The sequence below is a fragment of the Lepidochelys kempii genome, chromosome 3, assembly GCF_965140265.1.
Source record: "Lepidochelys kempii isolate rLepKem1 chromosome 3, rLepKem1.hap2, whole genome shotgun sequence".
Classification (NCBI taxonomy): domain Eukaryota; kingdom Metazoa; phylum Chordata; order Testudines; family Cheloniidae; genus Lepidochelys; species Lepidochelys kempii.
In genome coordinates, this window is record NC_133258.1 from 6,110,501 (window position 1) to 6,130,319 (window position 19,819).

Here is a 19,819-nt window from a genome sequence, read left to right on the forward strand (position 1 = left end):
TAGAGGAGGAGACTCCTTTATGGGGTTTGAAGGCACCTGCCAGAGCCCATGTTGGAGTTGGCGTGATCTCTGATAAACATATTAGCTTATCAGAGCTCTGATTAACTTATTATGTGTTTAGGTTCTTTTATTGTTTTTAATACATTTTCTCTGCAATGCTTTTACCTTAAGAATAAATAAGCTTGCATAGAAAGAGCTATGTGGTAGTTTGACTATGTGGGCAGTTACAACATTAGTTGGAGAGAAAGCAAGCAGGTCTACTTTGACAATCTGTCTTTTGCTGGGAATAACACAGTAAACTGTTCAGCCTTGAGATACCCTGGTCAGAAGAGAGAGCGATACATGCAGAGCAGGTTCCTTTGCTGGATCACTAAGGGCAAATCCAGATGCAGTTGCCCTGAACTGTTACACATAGGTAAATAGCTAAACCTTTATTCATTTTTTTCTCTCTTCTGTTTGGGACTTGTACCTTTCTTGCTGTCATTGCAGATGATTTATGAAGTTACTCTGAGCTCCGTTGTGGTTGATGGAACAAGTTGAGAATGGAGATGGTGTTAGAATGGGAGTCACCACATGGTGCTGTTACACACAGTCTTCTAAGTTCTTATTCTCAGTTTGTGCACGGTGTACTTTCTTTGAAGAAAGGCTGTATCACTGTTAGGTTTATAAAGGTGTTCCTTTGGGAGGAGCTCTTGCAAACAGCAATAAAACTTGAAAAGCGCTGAACTCAGAAAATGCTAGGGGACTTGGATCACATTAATGGCTGTAGCTTGAACTTGTGCTGTCCATGTTGTACCTGATGTATAGCTCCCAAGGGCTGTCAAGCTGGGATCTTTCACCAGCACTGAATTCAGATTTTAAACAGTTATTAAAAATATATATATCTCCAAGGGCTCCCCGGCTGCACATGCGTTAATTTGAGTGTCATGCATGCACACGATTCAATCTGGTGGAGATTTGATTTCACATCAGAAAGCCTTTTTAGAGGTCTGGTGCTAAATTCTGCTAAGTTCTTGGTCTTCGTTTCTAGTGGCAATGAATTCTACTGGCTGATTTTGCCTTGTGCATGAATGTGTGTTTTCTAACACAGAAATTAATCCTTGGTGTTACTCCAGAGATTAATTTGGCTCAGAGATTTTGGTCTCAGTAGTGTATTGATTCACATGGTGTTTGTCATTTTTTTCCTCCCATTTTTAAGTGCTGTACAAGACCTCTAACGGCATCAGTATCTCCTTGCTAGGAGAGGATGTGCTGGGAGCTCAGCCATCCAGATGTTCTCACATCCTCCCTAGCTTCCAAAGATGCATCCTGCATCTGGAAAACAGTACTGGTTATGTGGAGAGAGGCAGAGAGTGGGTATGACAATGTAGGGCTTTCTCTCCTCATAGCTCTTTGCAAACCTCTCACAATGCCCCAGGAAATAAGTAAGTATTAGGCACTGTGGTGTAAAAATTGGGTAGTATCTCTTTAAATAGTATGTGAGCCCCCTAATGGCGCTCATTGTGTTCTCTGTTTAGAAACCAGCCAGGGCAGTAGTGTGTATATGTAACTAGGCTTTGCATGTTGTATACAATAAGTAAATGCAGTTACTTGAACCACACTGTGCCCGTGTGGTTCCTTCACATTGTTGTGCCCAGGACAAGAGTCACAACTGATCTGTTGTACAGATGGGGAACCAGAGGCAGGGAGGTTAAGTGAGTCACAGGGAGAGGCCCCAGGCCTGCCCAGGGTCAGGCAGCTCAGGTGACACTCGCACCTGCACCTGCTTCCCCCTCACTCCTGCTGCACAGACCGTCACCCATGCAGCTGGGCTGCAGCCACAGCCTGCCACTGCAGTTCACGGCTGCCAGGGTTGGTTGTGGTGCTGGCTGAGCCGGCTGTACCCTCCACGGATCAGGGTGGGGGAAGAGTAGCCAAGGCAACAGACAGTGGAGATAAAGAGGAGGGCATGGAAGAGTGGGTGGCCCTAGCCTTCCCCTCCCCTAGGCACTCCTCTCTACTTCCACCCCACGCCCACAAACCCAGCTTCTCCCCTCAACGACCTGCACCCTGCAGCCCCCCAGCCACCTCCACACACCTATCTACCCCCAGCTTCCTCTCCAACCCTTTGTACCGGCTGTCCTCATTGTCCCCCTGCCATTCCTACAAACCCACCTTCTCCAAGCCCCACTCACCCAGCAGCCCCCACAAATCCAGCTTCTCCCCTAAGTTACCTGCACCCAACAGCCCCCCCACCTATCTGCCCCCAGCTTCCCCCCAGCTGCCCTCATTGTCCCCCTGCCATCCCTACAAACCCAGCTTCCCCAAGCCCCACTCACCCAGCAGCCCCCCAAATCCAGCTTCTCCCCTAAGCTACCTGCACCCAGCAGCCCCCTCACCTATCTGCCCCCAGTTCCCCCCCAACCGCCCTCATTGTCCCAGTCATCCCTACAAACCCACCTTCTCCAAGCCCCACTCACCCAGCAGCCCCCCAAATGCAGCTTCTCCCCTAAGCTACCTGCACCCAGTAGCCCTCCCACCTGTCTTCCCCCAGCTTCCCCCCCAGCCGCCCTCATTGCCCCCCTGCCATCCCTACAAACCCAGCTCCCCCAAGTCCCCCCCCAACCAGCAGCCCCCCCAAATCCAGCTTCTCCCCATAGCTACCTGCACCCAGCAGCCCCCCCACCTGTCTTCCCCCAGCTTCCCCCCCAGCCGCCCTCATTGTCCCCCTGCCATCCCTACAAACCCAGCTCCCCCAAGCCCCCCCACCTAGCAGCTCCCCCCAAATCCAGCTTCTCCCCTAAGCTACCTGCACCCAACAGCCCCCACCTATCTGCCCCCAGCTTCCCCCCACCCGCCCTCATTGTCCCCCTACGAACCCATCTCCCCCAAGCCCCCCCCACCCACCCAGCAGCCCCCCCAAATCCAGCCCCCCCTTTATCTCCAGCTTCCCCTAGCCACTGAGCTTGTCCCATCTCCCCCAAGGCAAACCCAGCTTAGCCACCGAACAGCCCCCCTGAAGCTGCCGCCTTCCCCCCAGGCACCCCCACAAACACCCCCCCGCCCCGCCCCGCCCCAGCTCAGCCGCGGGGCGCTGTCTGAAGCCGCAGCGCTGGGCCCTCGGCCCCTGCTCGCTCGCTGCGGCCGCCGGGGCCGGTCCCGGTCCCCGTCCCCGTCCCGGGCGCTCGCCGCGGCTGCCCCGCACGCGGGGCCGGGGGACGCCGCGGGCGCCCAGCCGCCGCCGCCGCCGCCGCCGGCCAGGCTCCCCGAGCCCCGCGGGGAAAGGGGGCTGCTGCGAAGGAGCGGGGCGTGCAGCCGCCCAAACGTCTCCCTCCCCCGGCCCCGGGGGTCCCCTGCCCGGCTGAGACGGAACGGCAGCCGCCCCCTCGTCCCTCCAGCAGCAGCTTCTCCCCCCCCCGCCCAGTCCTGCAGCAGCGAGCCCGGCCCGCCAGCTGGGCGGAGCGAGCTTCCTGCGTTGATAGCTCGCCCTCTGCCCCGGGGGGGAAGGGGCTTCTCCCCCCGCACACCTAGGGGGAATATCCCCGCCGCCCTCTTCCTTAGTGTCATGAGCAGCCCACCCCCAGCCTGCATAACGGAGTTGTGATCCGCTGGGCAGCCTGACTTTCCTTTCCAGCGCCCCCACCTCTTCCCCCCCCCCCCCGCCAGGCGCTGAACTCCAGGTTTTGTTTGCAAGGGAGAGTCCCCGGCAGAGCGCAGGAGCCGAGCCCCGGGGTGGGTGGGTGCATGCAGGCTGCACACGTGTGTTCCCGAGCCATGCACTTGTTTGATTTTATTTTCTCTTCAATAATTTTAAGCTACGCCCATTCCCTCTCCTCCTCCATCATTTTTCTGCTGGGTGTCTGTGCTTGACAGATTCTCACCCACCCACCTCTGCGCACACGCTCCGACAAGACACCCAGTTGGGCGCCAAGGGGAAGAAGGGAATTCACCAAAAAAGCAGAGAAAAGAGAGAGAGACGGAAAAACACACAGACACGGCATCTGCCTCCCAAGACACCAGCTGCTGGGCAAGGAGGAGGAGGATGCAAGGAGAGGGACGCTGAAGATGGATGAGCGGAGAATCCAGAGGCAGAGTATGGACTCCGAATGGGGTTTTCGGCTGAGAGGGGCGCTCGGCTCTTAAAGAGACGTCTGTTTAGTTTGGACTCTGCCACCCATCCGTCTTCTCCTCCAGGCAGGACGTGGGCTCGCCCAAGAGCAAACAGAAGCCAGAGCAACCTGGTGACTGGCAGGGAATGCTAGCAGCGTCGTGGGGCTTCCAGGATCTGCCCACGCCGTTACTCTCCCAGGGTAGGAGACCACCATTTCCCACAGCCCTGCTTTAATTTCAACAAGGCCCAAACCAAAGAAGCCGAGAGGCTCTTCCCCACATCCCCTCCTGTCAGCACTGAGATGGTGAGGGGGGAGAGCTGGCCTTCTCCAGAACAAGGCCAGGGAACGGGCTACCTGGATTGATGGGGGAGCTGAAAGCAACAGTTGGGAGCCTTCAGGGTTGACAGATCAGTGCCTCTTCTGCTGACTGTCCTCCCCACCCCCCACCCCTTTTTTTTTCTTGTTGGCAACTCCGGATACAAACAAAATCTTCCTCCCTTCCCGTTAACAGCTGGATGAGAATCAAAGACCTGCAGGGTGCATGGAATGGCCGGCCAATGCTGTTTATGCCTTTGCCCCCGCATGGAGGGGGGAGCAGGTGCGATTTGGGGACCTGAGACCCTAGTGCATTGAGGAATATCATCCTGGCATTCAATTTGCAAATGGTTGCTGGGGACGAACGGTCCCGAGAAGACCAAAGGGGGAAAAATTGGGGAGGGAAAGGGGGAGAGAGACCCCAGATTCTGGCTTCTCTACTAAGGAGGCAGTGAGACATTTGTCTTTTTTTGGATTCTGTTTTGATTGCAGCCCCCAAGAGCACGGGGACTGGGGAGCGACTGGAGGAAGCTGGCTAGTTGGAGTTGCTAGTTGCAGCTCATGATTCTGTTTGTTTGGAGCCCAGCCAATTGGTTTTTAAATTGAATTTTATTTTTGGTGACATTTGAAAGGGGTGTGAGTGGGAAGGGTCGAGGTGTTACAGAGCAGCCAGTTGAAGGCTTCAGTGCAGGGGGAGGCAACTGGCACGCTTCCCCATTTGGAGCCTGGGTTTCTGACTGGAACGTCTGGGTTGGGGAGGACGTGGGTCTGAGGGGGAGAACTGAGATGCCATTGCTGATGCCTCCTTGCCCTTGCCTGTTGCTTGCCCTGAGGTAAATGGGAGCTGGAGCTCCTTTGGCGTAACCGTCGGCTGCAGACGGTGCCAGTTCTCCAAGGGTTGGCTGGGAAAAGAGGACAGGCAGAATGCCCGGGAACAGGGCCTTCTCTGAGCCGGAGTACTCGGCCGAGTACTCGGCTGACTACTCGGTCAGCCTACCCTCCGACCCTGAACGTGGGGTGGGCCGGACCCATGAGGTGACAGTGAGGAACTCAGGCTCATGCCTCTGCCTGCCGCGCTTCATGCGGCTCACCTTCGCTCCCGAGTCCCTGGAGAACCTCTACCAGACTTACTTCCGCCGGCAGCGCCATGAGACCCTCTTGGTGCTGGTGGTCTTCGCTGCCCTCTTCGACTGCTATGTCATCGTCATGTGCGCTGTGGTCTACACCACCGACAAGCTGGCCACCATCCTGGTGGCCTCAGTGGGCTTGGCCGCCCATATCTTGCTCTTCATCCTATGCAAGTACGGGCTCCTGCCGGACCGCATCTCCCGCAAGTTCATGCCCTATGTCCTCTGGATTCTCATCGCTGCCCAGATATTCTGCTACCTGGGCCTCAACTTTTCCCACTTCCACGAGGCCAGTGACACAGTGGGCTGGCAGGCCTTCTTCGTCTTCTCCTTCTTCATCACCTTGCCCCTGCGCCTCATGCCCATCGTGCTCATCACGGCCGTCTCCTGTGGCATCCACACCCTGGTGCTGGGGGTCACCATTGCCCAGCAGCAGCAGGGCGCCATCAACGGAGAGGCCTTGCTACGGCAGGTAAGGGGAGCCGGGATCCTGAGGCAGAGGTAGGCCAGCGGGAAGGGGTCTACTAAGGGCAGGAGGTTGGAGGGCCTATAATGTGGGGGAGTCAGTAGGGCCAGGGAGATGTTTCATGTGTAACTGACCTTCAGGGATGGGTACAGGGAAGTGAAGGCCCCTGTCACACATTTTGCAGGCTCCTGGGGTGAGGTAGTGAGGCAGCCTGTGCTTATGTTGAAGTGGGCCATGACTGGAAGCTTGGTCCAGAAGAGCATGTACCACCAATCGTGTCGCCAGCAATACTGGTCAGACCTTGGGTCCGTCTTCCCCACATTAGGGACATTGAAACACCATGGCCCTTACCTTACATGCACTCCAAGCCCTGTGCACCTGGGTCTGGGATAAGGGGACAACGTTTCTGTCTTTGGGGCTGTCTAGTTGCCCAGAGAGCAATGGTTCTCGAGCTGTGGGTGGCCATCTCCCCAAGAGGGGCTCCCCACCAGTTATTCAGAGGATCAGAAACCACCTCCTGTTCTCAGCTCCTGCCAAAGCTAAAATAGCCACTGGCAACGGTAGCCAGGGCCATTGTATACATCATCACACGATTCCCCCAGCACCACCTGGCTGCCCACTGTGCCCTGTATATTAAACTCTAGGCACCTGCCCATCATGGCGATGGGCATTTTAACGATGTCATCGGGGAGAGAGTGAATAGTCTGGGGTGCCAATGTCCGTTTGTGTATATGGATAGTATTTATCATCCAAAGATCTCAAAGTGTGTCACAAACTGGGGAGGTATCATTCTCTCTGTTCTACGCCTGGGAAAACAGAGGCCAGGGCAAGGAAGTGACTTGCCCAAGGTCGCACTGTATGTCGGTGGCCGAGTTGGGGGCAGAACCCTCACTCCCAGTCTGGTGCCTTCTTTGCAGGTTTACTACTTATGGTGGCCATACAGACATGCCAGGAGAATCCCAGCTCCTTTGCTGTTTTGGCCTCCCAAATGGCTGCCTGGGGTATTAAACCAGCTTAGAGAAAATATAAACACAGATGCCCTAGAATTATTGTATGCGGGGATGGAGTTTGCACACTGAGGTGGGGCAGCCGCTGTGCCAGACCACTGTGAGAGGACATGCCCATCTTCTAATCTATCACAAGGATGGAGCTTCCACCAGCAATGTGGGCCACCACTATTCCAGTGGCCAAATGCTGGTGCCATTGGATCCACTGGGAGTTGTGCTGTTTTAGATCAATGGGAGCGGGCTGTGACCCCAACCTGTTTCTCCAAAGGAGACCCTCCTGTAAGCAATCTGCTCTAGTGTGATTTTTTTTTTTTTTTTGTAATGCTCCAGCCCAGGCTGGTCTCCGGCTCGTGGATGAGCCAATTCCTACTAACGATGTTTGCAACGGGACCAGCGGTGACTTCCATTCCACTGCCCGCTTAGTGCTCTCTGTTGGGCATTCTGCAGAGGAGTGAGGCTGCTGCTTTCACCGCTATTCGAAAAGACCTTTATTTGCAAAACCCATTGGTGGTTTCAGGTGCCCAACCTGTGACCCCGTAGAGGGGTCTGATTGTCAGAAATGCTGCGTGCCCCCCATGTGAAAGTCAGGCTCCTTTTAGGCCCCCAAATTCACTAGACATTGTTGAAAATTTAGGCCAAAGGCTGTGTGACGAGAGTGCCCTACTTCTATATATGGGTCAATAGGTAGTTACAAGCTGAGGTGCCAGGAGATGGTGCTCCAGAGCATGTAGCTCTGGGCTTTGTAGGCCTAGTGAAACTTGCTGTTACTGTGCACTGCAAATGGCTTCCCTTGTGTAGTGCTTTGCATTGGCTCTTAGCAGACCGTGAGCTTTTAGGGGCTGCTATAAGAGTACAGATTGCTGTGGGCTAGATCCAGCTCTCATTGGCTTTACCAGGATCAGGCTCCCGGTGCAACAGTACTAATTGGGATGGGCTGGTGTGGGAGTCAAGGGCTATATTTTTCCCTTTGGTAGTGCCATGAGGCGCTCATCCCTCTTTACAGCGGTGGGGAAGAATCATTACCACTGTTTTCCAGGTGGAAAAACAGCAGCTGCATGACTTGCCCAAGGCCAGGCAGCGAGTCAGTGACAGAGGAAAGAATAGAACCCCATGCCTGCCAGCTGTGTACCCTACCTGCTTTGCCTCTGCACCGATACACAATTCAAAGCATGGCAACGGCCTGTGATCTCACGCCAGGCATAGCCACCGCCCCGTGACTTTTCCATTGGGACGAATTCAGTCAAGTCTGACTTTTGCAGACAGCCTGTATCTATATTTCTATTGTTTCTTTAGTCACCACCTAGTCATGTCCATGTGTTTCATGGCTGTGACGCTTTCCTCCTCGGCCCTTGGTCCTTTTCCAGATGGGCTTCGTCTGGTCTTGAATGGTCTCAGCTGTTTGCAAGGGGGCATTTGGTTGTGAGTTGCACTCAGTGGGCTGTCTTCTCTTGTTGCAGGTTTTCCACAGACGTTTTAGTGCAGGGGTTTTCAAACTGGGGGTCGGGACCCCTCAGAGGGTCAAGAGGTTATTCCTTGGGGGGGTCGCAAGCTGTCAGCCTCCACCCTCAACCCCGCTTTGCTTCCAGCATTTATAATGGCATTAAATATGTTTAAAAGTGTTTTTAATTTATATCGGGGGGGGGGGGTCGCACACATGCTTGCTATGTGAAAGGGGTCACCAGTACAAAAGTTTGAGAACCACTGTTTTAGTGCATCTGTTCTCTTTGGATGACAACTGGACCCTGGTGTGTGTGTGAGTGAGTGAGAGAGATCAAGGGGTGGGACTGCAGTTTTGGAAGCAGAGCAGAGGCAGGGTGTGAAAAAGCGTGAGCCTGTCTGAGGGTGTTGCCACAGTTTTAAAAAACCTCTGTACAAGACTGTTCCCTGTTTAACAGTTCAGCCCAGCCATTCTTTAGTGGTCTGACAATCTAGGCAAGAGCTGCCAAGAGGTCGATACAATACAGTACATCAAGCATTTGCCCAGGGAAGAGTTGCACAGAACTAGTGGGCTAAAGACTATTAGATGCCTGTAAATATCGGGACAAATTCATCCCTGCCGTAACATCAGTGTAATCGATGGGGTTTTTACATCAGGAAGTGAATTTGGCCCAAGACATTTTAGACGCAATGCCAGGCAATTGAAACAATAGCATTCACCATTCTCTTACTGCCTTGGACCTGCTTATTTGGGCAGCCTTTATATTAAACCCCCAACATCCCTCTAAAGGATAGGTATGGGCAGATCCCATCTCACGAACAGAAATCTGCCCTGGGCAAGTATAAATTGACCGATGCACTAGACCATATAGCTCTTTCCTGCCTCAGTGTCAATAACTTTATCAGCATGACGACAAATGATGCATTGAGTTTTTACAGTATATCCAGTGTCTGTGTCTAGTTTTGGCTTTCACAACAGGCATGAGTAGGCCTGAACTTGGGGAACTGGACTGAGCCAAATAGCTCAGTGTTTGTATGGGATACCATTTATGCCGCCAAAATAATAAATCAGGCCTTCTGGTGTGTGCTTCAGACCCACAAATGTCTCCTGGAGGCAATTTAAAAAAAAAAAAAAAGCTGTTGAAAATATATAGACTCATTGTTAGCACATAGAGATCCTGGCTATAAATTCAAGCCCTGGACATACACAGTAAGGGACGGTCTTCGCCTCTGAAAGCTTACAGTCTTAACAGACAAAATAGATTATTATCCCCAACTAGAGAATTGAAGCGCACTGAAATTAAGTGACTTACCCAGGGCACACATGAATCCATGGTAGAGCTGGGGACCCAGATCTCAAGAGCCCCAATCCACTGCCTTCATCACAAGACCTTCTCCCCACAACTACAGTACCAATCCTGGAACCTTCCCACACCTCTAATGTGCCCGTTTTGTATCACTGGCCTTTTCAGATTTGGTACTAGCTGCCACATATTAGGAGACTGTTTCTGCAATACTTTTCTTTCTTCCCAAGTCACATACCATTTCCCTTCCTTGCCTCTTATCAGGAACCATCTGCATCTTTCCAAGAGCTTCTTTGCAAAGCAGAAAGTGTCTTTCATAGTCAGTTTTTGTCCCACATATGAGCTACTAATTCTTTCCTCCTCAGCTTTCCTGTGGGCCCTTTGTGGCCTGGCTTTTATTTCCAGTTTGTACCCATGGATTCCGTGTAGGGGAAGAATCTGACTGTGTTTTGCACATTCAGCTGTAGTAAGATATCTGTGCACTGGATTTTTGAAAGGTTCTGTAGTAATCCAGCTTGTTGTGGGGTTTTTTGCTCTGTTTTGTCCAGTAGGCAGTATGTTACCTTTGTCAAGGTTAGTGGAGCCTCTTGGGCACCGCTTATCTTTGAGTAGGGTTGTTTACATCCTGGCTATGGATGTGCTAATGATTAGGGACCCACCAAATTTACGGTTCATTTTGGTCAATTTCACGGTCATAGGATTTTAAAAAGAATAAATGTCATGATTTCAGCTATTTAAATCTGAAATTTCAGTGTTGTAATTGTAGGGATCCTGACCCAAAAAGGAGTTGTAGGGGGTCACAAGGTTGTTTAAAGGGGGGATGTGGTATTGCCACCCTTCCTTCTGCACTGCTGCCTTCAGAGCTGGGCCCTCAGTCAGCAGCCGGCACTCTCCGGCCTCCCAGCTCTCAATGCAGCAGCGCAAAAGTAAGGGTGGCATGGTAAGGTATTACCACCCTTTCTTCTGAGCTGCTGGCAGGGGTGCTGCCTTCAGAGCTGGGTACCCGGCCAACAGCCACTGCTCTCTGGCCGCCTAACTCTGAAGGCAGTGCAGAAGTATGGGTGGCAATACTGTGATTTCTTCCCCCCCCCCAACTCCCTTTTGAATCAGGACCCCCAATCTGAGAAACGCTCGTCTCCCCCATGAAACCTGTATAGTACAGGGTAAAGGCACATAAAAGACCAGATTTCATGGGGGGAGACCAGATTTCATGGTCCACGATGCATTTTTCATAGCTGTGAATTTGGTAGGGCCCTACTAATGATGTTGAGATCAGAGTGTGTCTTTAGCACGGCTCTGTCTTGGGTTCCGCAGTGCTATGATAGGTGGAATGCTCCACTGCTCTCTCTGTTTCTCTCTTTTGCACGTGTGTCTGTGTGTGCTGCAGACCCAGTGATCAGAGCGCACGGGACCTCCAAACCGCAGGATCATCCAGCAGTGGTCAGGGCATCGCAGCACTCATAGAATCATAGAATATCAGGGTTGGAAGGGACCCCAGAAGGTCATCTAGTCCAACCCCCTGCTCGAAGCAGGACCAATTCCCAATTCATGATGTGGAGTCCTGAAGAGAATTCAGGACAGTGGTCTCCAAATGGGCATGGCTGTCCTGTGAAAAGTGGCTGGCCCAGCATAGTCACCTTAGCCTCTAATGGAGGGCTTGAGGCCTGTTAAAGAGGTGTGACGTGTGGGTGAAGACAGGCTACCCACTCCAAATGTTTCCAGCCTCTTTGAAGAAGTGGCCAAATCCCTGAGGTTTAAGGTTTTGTCATTCCCTGGGGCTTTGCCCTGATTACCAGTAGTGACCAGCAGCTGTGTCATTAAGACCCCTAGTGCAGATAGCCAAAGTTTCTATTTGCACTGGTATAAACTCATCCCTGGGTGCAGGGCACCACTGTAGAACCGGCTAATAGTGGCTAACTCTGCCTGTACTAAGCCGTACTGTGGGGTGGAATTGGAGCAAATCCCCAGGCGTGAGAGTTCACGATGGGCCTCCCCTTGTAATACATTGCTGTGAATCCCAGGTAAAGAGATGATCTGTTCCGTGTCATCCACTGAAACCAAACCCTCCACCCCAGCACCAGCCTTTCAGTGCTCTGTGTTAATTGTTTCTGTCGTACAGGGCATACAGGGCCAGGAAAACCTTGGCAACTCGGCATGCCTGAGTCTCTGCACTCTGGAAAAGAGGAACATTATGTCCAGAAATAAACATATGCGTTATTATTAAAGACATTTATATGGTTCCTGGAGGGTTTTGCTATTAATAGGGTGTTGCTGGGGCAGTTCTAATCTGGGCTGGAAGGCTATAACAAGCAAAGCCAAGAAGTTCTGCTCCTGATCAAGCTGACAAAGAGGCCGGTGAATGATGCACCGCAGCAGGGGTCAGAGTTCAGGTTCCAGTAAGAAATCAGGAAGGATGGATGGCCCAGGGGTGAGGGCACTAGCTGGAGACCAGGTTTCAATTTCCTGCTCTGCCACAGACTCCCTGGGTGACTTTGGGCAAACCACTCTGTGGTTCTGTGCCTCAGTTTCCCAGGTGTTCTATAGGCATAATAGCTCTGCCCTGCCTCACAGGGGTGGTGTGAGGATAAATAGATCCTGCAGTTGTGAGAACCAGCTACTTCCGGGAGGTAGGAGAAAGTCAAATGTTCTCCAAATCTCTGCAGTCCACGTTGTCATAGGATCCAGTCTCTGGTAGGTTGGGCTGTTATACGGGAAGCATGGCTGCGTTCATGCTATCTTGGTGCTTGCAGTCCCAAAAGTAGCCTGGAAGTCCTGGGGAATGGAAGAGAATGGAGGAGAAAAAAGAGAAAGAGAGTCAAACCTCACAAAAGCTTTGAGTTCACGGAGAGTTTTGGATGAGGCAGTTTCACCATAGGGGGTGGGTGGTAGAGGCTTTTATATAATTCAGATAGCTTGGTCCCTGTCTGATGCAAAGTCCCTGGAATATAAACAGTGAGACCCACAGGGCTCTCTTGTCTTTGTGCCTTCTTCTATACCACACTAGAGGTTTGGAACTGTCTGCCTCCTCTGAGTGTGTACGTGTGTGCTGTCATCCTCTCGGGGCAGGCCCAGAGACTAGCCCATGCATGGAGGGTGGGACCTGTAGATTGTGTTCCCCAGTGGTCAGATTGGAAGGAGGGGGAAAAGGGGCAATACACTAGTCAGACTCTATTCACAATCCTAGAATAGCTGGATGTTTTTGCTAAAATTATCAGCAGCAATACAGTTAACAATGTTGACTTTGGAACAGTCACTATTAGGTTTCAGAGTCAACACCAACATTGCAATAAATGGGGGGAGGAGTTCACCCTTCTCAGACACATTGCCGCAAACTCTCAGGAAGTCAGTACTGCCTTGAGTCACACTTGCTGAGCCCCCAGAATTCCCAGGCCACTTAATGAGGTGCCTAAATATGGATTTTTGATGCCTTATTGTAAGTGACTAAGGTAGCAAATCTTGGCCTGGGTTTTTCTCCCTGCTGCCAATATGCAGCAACTCTTGCCAGCAGCTCCATGTCAGCTCTTAGGGCAGAGCCAGCCTGTTTGTTATATGTTCGTACAGCACCGAGGACAGGGGTCCCACTAAGTGCTGCGTTAATATAAATAATAAATACCTCCCTGGTGTCCTCGAATTCTATGACCTCATCCTTTCCAGCCGATCCAATTACCGCTTTTAAGATCTTCTCCCTTCTTGATTCTCTCTACTGGGTTCCCAGTTTCTTCTCCAATCACAAGTGTCTCCTAACTTTCAAAGCTCTCCATACATTTGCTCCTGCCTCCATCTCCCCCGGCTGCGCCCAATCTCCTCTCTTGGCTGCTTCTCTTGACAGATCCCATTTGAAGCTTCGTTTCGTCTTTCCTCCCATACCTGGGATGGCCTTCCAGGTGTAGACCAAGTTCCTTCTCTCTCCTCCAAATCCCACCTGTCCCAGAGAGCCTATTGACAATGACAAACACATTCCTGTTGGCCATATCTACACTGCTACAGGGCTAGGGGAAGCGGGCTATAAAGCGGTTCAGGGGGGCAGTGTAGATGGGATGGTAACTATGTCCCAAGTCCAGTGACAGCCTTGGGTTGGCTCAGATCCCCTGGCCAGTACACAGGGGAACACAGGGTTGTGACTAACCAAGTCTGGGGGACAGACATTTTTGTCCCTGTTCCTCAGGTGGTGTAAATCAGCTCTTCTGAGGTCAGTTTACATCGATCTGAGACTCTGGCCCATGGTGCCTAGAGGCTACAAGCGCCTTGGGGCAGGGACTCTCTGGGTGTCGTGCTAGGATGTGTCTCCTGTGCAGCGCGTTGTGATCTCCCAGCGCTATGGTGATGATCGAAGCAGGGAGGTTATTAACCCTGGTTTCTTTCTCCCCGCCTGCTCCCTCTCTCAGCTTGGGAATTGTTTGTGTTTTAGTCTCTCCTCCCATTCTCTTTAAAGCCGGCTCTCGCTAATTGTTTGTATTTAGCGTTAAGTAAGTGAAGCCCTGGGCAGCCTCTGCAGGGAATTTCCTGCCTCCCGAGCCACAGGCAGTGCAACAGCACCTCTGGGGCTGAATTAAAGGTGTTAGCAGGGATGAAACTAATGGGGTCCTAAAACCCTTCCACTGCGGTTAGGCTTGGAGTGTAACCCACAAGCTCACGAAAGTTTATGCCCAAATAAATTTGTTAGTCTCTAAGGTGCCACGAGGACTCCTCGTTTTTTTTGCTGATACAGACTAACACGGCTGCCCCTCTGAAACCTCTTTCTCCAGGTGCTTCTGTTTCTAGTGCTTGTACTGGTTCTGCTTGCCTCCTCGGTGTAGCTGTTCCCTAGCTCCCTCTGCTCCCTGCTTTCTGACAGGAGACTGTTGGCAGAAGGACCTTGAATCTACCTACTAGTTTAGGGTTGCCTTGGGCATGGGGTTGCATCTCTGACCATTTTGGCTAGTAGCCATTGATGGACCTATCCTTTATCTCTTTCTTCACTGCACCCAGTTATACTTTTGGCCATCAACATCCCATGGCAATGAGTTCCACAGTTTAACTTGCCATTGTATGGAAAAAGTACTTCCCCTTGTTTGTATTAAACCTGAGGCCTATTTAAAATAAAAATACCTTTGCGTGTGCTGCTGCTGTTCTTTTTTACTCTCTCACCCTGCCTCCTTCCAGATGTTCTTAAAAAAACCTTATTGGGGTGCGGTGGGGGGTTAATGAAGAGCCACAGAGCTTTCTGCCTCCTAGTCCCAGGTGTGAGTCCAGCCCACCTGGACGCGCACCTGGGAGTGAGTGATAGAAATGACCATTTGGTGGTCTGTGTCAGTGCCTAGTGGACAAGAACCAGAATCGAAGGAAGGACAGCCACTCGCTTTAAACTTGTTTGTTCTTCCGTTCCTCTTTGGCACGATCAAGAGGACAGAGGATTAGAAATGCCGCTCTTCTTACCCAGGAGGAAAACAGACCTAGGAGATCTCCTCTGGGATGCTGGCTGTAGAGCAGCCCCCTTCGTTTGAGCCTGGGGGTTGTGTCTGATGAAACTTTCCATTCGTTAAATGGAGTGGGGATTTATTTATCTTCAAGGGTAGCAAAAATTCTGTGCTTTGGCTCAAACTTATTTTAACCCCTTAGTTCTGTCACAGGGAAAGGAGCGACTCGGTCCAAACCTGCTCCCCACACTTGTCAGGCTAGGCATACGCTGAGAAAGGCCTTCTCGAACGCAAGGGCTGCACTGGACGTTTTCCACACATGATCGTACGGGAGTCACCACTAAAGAGGAGTCTAAAGGCCAGATCCCCAGATGCTGATGTAAATCATTGTAGCTCCATTGTCATGAGACAAAGCACAGAAACCCAAGAGCGGAGGCATGGTTGGCATGGGGAAAGGAGACCCCGGGGAGGAGGAAATTCCATCTTGCTAAGGTAGCCTGAAAGGACTCCACCAGCCAAGCCCAGCCTGGGCCCCCCTCTCTGCAGTGGTTCGTTACTGGGCTGAGGATCTCTGGGTTCAGATGCTGAATAATAATAAGTGCACGTGAGAAGCTCCCTTGGAGAGGTGGATTTTGTGCAGCTCTGGTGCTTGCAGAACACTGTGGGAGCCTTCTGAGCAGACACAGCCTCCTCAGAACAGTTAGTTGTCATGACAACGTGGGGGAGTTGTTCAAAATAGCAAGTGGCCGGCGTTTGGATGGTTGTGCCCCCGCCACCCCCAGAACTTTCTCCCTCCGTCTCCTAGGAGTCTCTGTTGAGGGGGTTTCCCTTTTGTTGGGAATCCCCCATCCCCTCCGGCCAGCATGATTGCATTGCGCAGCCATTCCCGAGCGGTCCTGGTGGGAAAACCATCTCTGTGGACCTGTCAGCCTGAGCTGACACTTGTGTGGTGTCTCGCCGGCTCCAGGGCAGATGGCTCCCTCAGAAAGGAGAAGGGTGGGTTCTGTTCCCCTCTGACGGCCACCCCTCTGCAGCCCAGCTCTGGGAGTCAGCCTGCACCTCTTCCCTTCCCCTTATCGTCACTGGGTCTGGACATCACTTAGTCTCGGGATGAATCATAGAATATCAGGGTTGGAAGGGACCTCAGGAGGTCATCTAGTCCAACCCCCTGCTCAAAGCAGGACCAGTCCCCAATGTTTGCCCCAGATCCCTAAATGGCCCCCTTGAGGACTGAACTCACAACCCTGGGTTTAGCAGGCCAATAGTCGTGGTTGGAGTTTCTGAGGGTACATCTATGCCGCACTGTAAACCTGGGTCTGTGGGAGCCATACTTGCGGACTCGGTGTTTCCAGGCCTGGGCTTGAGTGTCCACACTACACTGTAAAACCTGGGTTTACAGTGGCTGGACCCAGGGCTCACAGCCGTGCTGGCGCATCCATTCGGCACTACACCAACGTTCTAACTTGGGTCTGCGTCCACGCTGCCAAACGACAGGGTTTGGACCTGAGTCACAGCAGGAGTTGGGCTCAGACCCAGGGGGACCTGGGTCCTGAGTGTTTGCTGCCAAGTCACACTGATTTGTGTATGGACAGTAGGGAGGTTTGGGCTCAGACCTGAGTCAGAGCCAGGGTTTACAATGCAGTCTGGATGCACCCAGAGTGCTGTCAGAGCAGTAATGCGCTAATAGCATCTGGATTGGAAATGCCATGTGGACAGGGCTTGGTGTTTGGGACTGTGATGGGGCGTGTACCCGTACTGCAGAGAGGATGATCAGGGTGCTGCTAGTCTGGGACTTGGGAGAGCCAGGGTCAATTCCCTGCTCTGCCAAGTGCTTCTTGCGACCCTGGGCAAGACACTTGGCCCTCCTGTGCCTTATTCCCCAGGTGGAGCATGGAAGTAATGGCCCTGCCTCACCTTGCAAGGGGGCGGTGAGGATAAATACACTAAGATTGGGGAGTGCTCAGATGCTGCAGAGAGTGAGACCCTGGCCTGCTCAGTATGCTCACACCTCGCTCCAGTGCCAGGAATCATAGATAGCATCTTGCAGCCGGTAGCTAAAGATCTCCCATAGCTCAGGCAGTGCCTGGGGGCTTACTTTTGGTGCTGAAGATCATGGGTTCCATCCTTGCTGGTGTCTTGTTTGTATGTGGCCATGGTGTGTTAGCCTGCACCCAGCTGGTGTTAAATCCTGTCCCCCAGGGGAGAGCAGAGATCGGGAAGGCTGTGCATTAGCTGCCAGGCTGGAAGGAAAGGGTCTTGGCCTGTGTCTTGGTAAGAGGCATTTGTACTAAGTGGGGTGGGGGAGGGCTGGGTGTTTCTGACACTGTGCTTTCCTCTCCTGCCCTGGGAAGATCTGGGAGCAGTTCCCTGATGCCATGGGGATCATGGGCACTCCTGGGTTTGCCAAGGAGCAGCCATTTGTTCTTCTCCCCTGGCAGAAGTGGGGAATGAGAAGAGGAGTTAGACTTTGTCTCTGGGCACCAGCTGAGGATGGAACTGGCCTGCCTGTCCAGAGGGGAAGCCTGAGAAACTGCCCCAAGCCTGGAGGAGAAGGGGCATTGCTTGCTTTAAACACCCTGTTTTCTCCACCCCGACCTCTCCTCATGTTAGCAGCCCCTTATTGCCTGGGGGGCTGGCAGGAGCCCTTGCTGCTGAGAGTCTTGGATTTTGTGACCTGGTCCTTTCCGTCTCCAGCCTGGAAGGGACTCTTGGTGTTTCCTCTTCCAGAAGGGAGAGAGACCAGCTGTGCGGGGTGTGGGGAGAAAGCCAGCACTGGAGAGACTGCTACGGGCAAAGTATGGTGGAATCGGGGAAGGGAGCTTGCGTAAAATCTGCTGTCATAGAATCATAGAATATCAGGGTTGGAAGGGACCTCAGGAGGTCATCTAGTCCAACCCCCTGCTCAAAGCAGGACCAATCCCCAATTAAATCATCCCAGCCAGGGCTTTGTCAAGCCTGACCTTAAAAACTTCTAAGGAAGGAGATTCTACCACCTCCCTAGGCAACGCATTCCAGTGTTTCACCACCCTCCTAGTGAAAACGTTTTTCCTAATATCCCACCTAAACCTCCCCCACTGCAACTTGAGACCATTACTCCTTGTCCTGTCCTCTTCTACCACTGAGAATAGTCTAGAACCATCCCCTTGTCCTGACTAATTGGCCCCTTGTGCTTGAATCTCTGGGGCTGCCTAGTAAAGCTAAAGACACCTACGAATACTCAGCATTTTTACAGGACTTAATGAACACCAACTCCTTAATCCTCACAGTGCCCCTGGAAAGGAGACAAGTAACTTATCCCCTGGTATGGGTGGGGAAACTGAGGCATGGAGCAGTCAAGTGACTTGGCCAAGGTCCTGGGAAGCCCATGGCAGAGCTGGGGTAAGGACTTGGGTGCTCATAGCCCTGTGCTCAGACCACTAGTGGCCTGACTGTACAACTCCATGTTCTGATTGGCTGCCTGGATGCTGTCGCAACTGCGCACCAGCTCCCATGGGTGAAGAGCTGAGACCTAATCACCACCACACACACGGTTTCCCTGTGCCCCAGGGACCACAGCACACACAATATCCCTACGCCCAGAGGGACAAGGTAATGGACAAAGATTAGAGCAGGCTACAAAGTGAAAGGGGTAGAGGGTCAGCTTTTCGGGGTGGGGGGGGAGCTGAAGGAGAAGGTAGTTTTTAAATGTCTCCTTCCTCTTAATGGGTCAGGCTGCCTAGTCTGCAGAAGTTGGTGGCTCTTTGCACCACCTTTGACTCCACGTTAGACAGGAACCGCTCCGTATTCCCAGGTTGGTGTTTATAACAGAACATGAGTGGCTGTTGGGTGAGTGGGGTGTCAAAAGCAATGTTTAAAAATGAAGACGAGGAAAAAGAACAACACAAGAACAGCCCTACTGGGTCAGACCAACGGGTCTTTTGGCCCGCTGTCCTGTCTTCCGACAGTGGTCAGTGCCAGGTGCCCCAGAGGGAATGAACAGAACAGGTAGTTATCAAGTGATCTGTCCCCTGTTCTCAGCTCCTTGCGTCTGGCAGCTAGAGGCTTAGGACGCCCAGGGCATGGGGTTTATTCCTGACCATCTTGGCTAATAGCCATTGATGGACCTATCCTCCATGAACTTCTCTGGTTCTTTTTTGAACCCTCTTATAGTTTTGGCCTTCACAGCATCCCACAGGTTGATTTTGTGCTGTGTGAAGAAATACTTCCTTTTGTTTGTTTTAAACCTGCTGCCTATTAATTTCCTTGGGTGACCCCTGGTTCTTATGTGAAGGGATAAATAACACTTCCTTATTCACTTTCTCCGCACCAGTCCTGATTTTATAGACCATATCCCCTGCCTTGGTCGCCTCTTTTCCATGCTGAATAGTTTGTCTTTTTAATCTGTCCTCATATGGAATCTGTTCCATACCCCTAATCATTTTTGTTGACCTTCTCTGTACTTTCCCCACTTCTACTATAGATATATTTTTGAGATGGGGCCACCAGAACTGCATGCAGTATTCAAGATGTGGGTGTATTGTGGATTTATGTAGTGGCATTATGATACTTTCTGTTTTATCATCTTTCTATACCTTATTATTACCTTTTCTAATGGTTGCTAACATTCTGTTCGCTTTTTTGACTGCTCCTGCACATTGAGCAGATGTTTTCAAAGAACTATCCACAATGACTCAAAG

General features: G+C 51.9%; 1 protein-coding gene across 3 annotated transcripts in view; it reads left to right on the forward strand.

The window, feature by feature from the left end:
* Positions 1-3,657: 3,657 nt before the first annotated feature.
* ADCY3 (adenylate cyclase 3) overlaps positions 3,658-19,819 on the forward strand; it is a 93,947-nt gene continuing 77,785 nt past the window's right edge. The window contains exon 1 of one of the 3 annotated variants that reach the window (XM_073335572.1): positions 3,658-6,005. In XM_073335572.1, coding sequence (XP_073191673.1) covers positions 5,331-6,005 — 675 coding nt within the window. In that variant the 5' untranslated portion in view covers positions 3,658-5,330. The remainder of the gene's footprint in view (positions 6,006-19,819) is intronic. The other 2 variants (XM_073335571.1, XM_073335573.1) reach the window with 2 other exon arrangements.